This window comes from Larimichthys crocea, unplaced genomic scaffold (genome assembly GCF_000972845.2).
Source record: "Larimichthys crocea isolate SSNF unplaced genomic scaffold, L_crocea_2.0 scaffold75256, whole genome shotgun sequence".
NCBI classification, from domain to species: Eukaryota; Metazoa; Chordata; class Actinopteri; family Sciaenidae; genus Larimichthys; species Larimichthys crocea.
Window position 1 is genome coordinate 1 of NW_020859935.1, and position 3,587 is coordinate 3,587.

At 58.0% G+C, this 3,587-nt stretch overlaps 1 protein-coding gene across 1 annotated transcript; it reads left to right on the forward strand.

Annotated features, from left to right (window-relative positions):
* Positions 1 to 301: 301 nt before the first annotated feature.
* LOC113745434 (deubiquitinating protein VCIP135-like) lies at positions 302 to 3,410 on the forward strand. The gene has a single exon (XM_027276975.1). It carries the CDS (start codon positions 669 to 671, stop codon positions 3,336 to 3,338), a length of 2,670 nt encoding a protein of 889 aa, XP_027132776.1. The 5' UTR covers positions 302 to 668; the 3' UTR covers positions 3,339 to 3,410.
* The last annotated feature ends 177 nt before the right edge of the window (positions 3,411 to 3,587 follow it).

Consider the following 3,587-nt stretch of genomic DNA (forward strand, 5'->3'; position numbering starts at 1 on the left):
CACACACACACACACACAGTTGAGGAGCTAGGCGGCTAGTTGCTAAGCTAACGCCGTTGACATCAAAGCGAGTTGTTTTTCGCGCCGTTACACACAAACATCACGTGAGTCCGCAGCGGCAGCAAAGACAAATGTTTTTTTAACACCAACAGAAACTTTCTGTGTCTGATAGATTCCCGGAAACATTCCTGGAAACATTCCCTCCAAACTGCCATGATTCTGCCCGATCGACTTCCTGACACAACAAAACGTCTCTGCGGCGCGTTGCATTCTGGTAACTGTAGTCGCCTCGACGCGGCCGTTGGTGATTTTTAAGCATTTACCGGTGTTTGCGGGTTAAATCCACACGGTCTGCTCTCGGTCGGTCTCGTTATAACCGGAGGGACTGATGGAGGTCACGGTTCATACGCGCCGGAGTAAATATTTAAGCTTTAATCACACAACAGAACTACAAGTCCCATGATGCCACGTCATCACGTAGTTACGTTTAGCAACGGTCAGTTGCTAGAGGAAAAAAAAAAAAAACAGCCGCTTCCGTGTTGTTCTTGTGTTATTCTGGAGAATAACTGTCGGTACCGGAGCCCGAGCTCACCGGACAGCTTCACCGGAGCGTGACTGTCACGGTTCTGTGAAGCTGACACGCACGTTCAGCCCGTTTCCCGCCCGACATGTCGCTGCTGCAGAGCTCCAAGAAGAAAGACAAGCGGATCCTGTCCGGTACCTGCCCGGACCCGAAATGTCAGGCGAGGCTGTTCTTCCCGGCTCACGGCTCCGTTAGCATCGAGTGCACCGAGTGCGGCCAGCGCCACGAGCAGAAGAACCTGACCAACGTCGAAGAAGTGACCGATCCAGATGTGGTGCTCCACAATCTGCTCAGGAACGCCCTGCTCGGCGTCACCGGGGCCCCGAAGAAAGGCACCGAGCTGGTGAAGGTGATGGGGCTCTCCAATTACCACTGCAAGCTCCTGTCCCCGGTCCTCACCCGGTACGGCATGGATAAACAAACCGGGAAAGCCAAGCTGCTGAGGGAGATGAACCAAGGCGAGATGTTCGACTGCTCCCTCCTTGGAGACCGAGTGTTCCTCATCGAGCCGGACCACGTCTCCACCATGGGCTACGGCAAGGACCGGTCAGGGAGCCTCATATACCTGCACGACACTCTGGAGGAGGTCAAGAAGGCCAACGGCAACCGGGAGTGTCTCATCCCGGTCCACGTGGACGGAGACGGGCACTGCCTGGTCCACGCCGTGTCCAGAGCGCTGGTGGGCCGAGAACTGTTCTGGCACGCCCTGAGAGAGAACCTGAAGCAGAACTTCAAGCAGAACCTGGACCGCTACAAGGCGCTCTTTCAGGATTTCATCGACGCCGCAGAGTGGGAGGACATCATCAACGAGTGCGACCCGCTGTTCATCCCGCCTGAAGGCGTGCCGCTCGGACTGCGCAACATCCACATTTTTGGCTTAGCCAACGTCCTCCACCGGCCCATCATCCTGCTGGACTCCCTGAGCGGGATGAGGAGCTCTGGGGATTACTCGGCCACCTTCCTGCCCGGGCTGGTGGCCGAGGAGCAGTGCAAGGGGAAAGACGGGAAGCTCAACAAGCCCATCTGCATCGCCTGGAGCAGCTCAGGGAGGAACCACTACATCCCTCTGGTGGGAATCAAGAACACTGTGCTGCCCAAGCTGCCGGCTCGCCTGCTGCCGAAGGCGTGGGGCGTCCCTCAGGAGCTCATCAGGACGTACATCAAGCTGGAGCCGGACGGGAGCTGCGTGATCGGCGGCGACCGCAGCTTGCAGGATAAATATCTGATGCGGCTGGTCAACGCCATGGAGGAGGTGTTCATGGAGAAGCACAGCATCCACCCATCGCTGGTGGCCGACGTGCATCAGTACGTCTACAGACGGACCGGCGTGATCGGCATCCAGCCTGAGGAGGTGACGGAGGCGGCTAAGAAGTCCGTGATGGAGAACCGGCTGCACCGCTGCCTCATCTGCGGCGCCCTCTCTGAGCTCCATGTCCCGCCGGAGTGGCTGGTTCCCGGTGGGAAGCTCCACAACCTGGCCAAGTCCACTCATGGCCAGCTGCGGCCGGACAAGAACTACAGCTTCCCCCTCAACAACGTGGTCTGCTCCTACGACCCCCAGCGAGACGTCCTCGTCCCAGATTATAAACTGAGCACCCTCAGCACCTGCAACTGGTGTCACGGCACGTCGGTCCGCCACATCCATGGCAACGGGTCGGTGGTTTACCTGGACGGGGACAGAACCAACACACGCTCCCAGGGCGGGAAGTGTGGGTGCGGCTTCAAGCATTTCTGGGAGGGAAAGGAGTATGACAACCTCCCCGAGGCCTTCCCCATCACGCTGGAGTGGGGGGGTCGTGTGGTGAGAGAGACTGTGTACTGGTTCCAGTACGAGACGGACTCGGCTTTAAACAGCAACGTGTACGACGTGGCCATGAAGCTGGTCACCAAACACTTCCCGGGCGAGTTTGGCAGCGAGATCCTGGTGCAGAAAGTCGTCAACACCATCCTGCATCACACCGCCAAGAAGAATCCAGACGAATACAACCCAGTGTCCATCGATGGGGCTCATGCCCAGCGTCTCACCGACACCACGGACATTCAGCAGGCGGCGGACCCCCAGCCGCCCACAAAGATCATCCTGACTGGTCAGAAAGCAAAGACGCTCCACAAAGAGGAGCTGACGATGAGTCGAGCGGAGCGCAGCATCCAGCAGAGCATCAGCGAGCAGGCCTTCGTCACTCAGAAGCGACGGACTGATAAGTTGAAGCAGGAGCAGAAGGGCCACGGCCGGACGTCTTCCCCCGGTGGATCGCCGGAAACCTCCTCCTCTTCGGCTCCGGCCACGCCCACCAAATCCTCCTCCCCCTCAGCGTCCAGTAAGGACAAGAAGATCCGAGTGACCACCAGTGACGGCAGGCAGGCCATGCTGACCCTGCAGGCCCACACCACCTTCTCAGAGCTGCAGAGGAGCATCGGCAACCAGTTCGGCGTGCCGCCGGCGCAGCAGTGCATCCGCTACAGCTTCCCGCCCAAAGAACTGACCCCCCCGAAGGACGGCGAGGAGAACGAGCCGGTGGCGCTGCAGCATGGCGACAGGGTGACGGTGGAGATACTGAGGGGCCCCGAGGACAAGAGCCCTGCGGCCTCCATACCCCGAGCCTCCAGCTCGCACTCCGCCCTGCACTCGGCGAAGAGCGAGGACGCCGTGACATCCGGCAGGATGAGCAGCCGGGAACTCCAGGACAGCATCGACCTTGAGATGTCCTCCCTCTGTCTCCTAGCAACCTTGATGGGTAAGAATCAAAGAGTGTGACATGTGGGCCGCCTCCCGCGAGGTCTGCACCACCTCCTCATGAAACAGTCCAGAGTCACGTGAGCCAGAAAACATGTGGCAGGTCCCTTTACCAGCTGAACTGATTGTTTTCATCATTGATTATTGTATTGATCTTTTTCTTTAACTAATCAGTGAAACAGAAAAGAGACGAAAATATTAAAGGCGCCACAGTAATCAAGTTAGATAATCTGTCACCTGCTGAACTGTCTGAAGTGTGTGTGTGTGTGT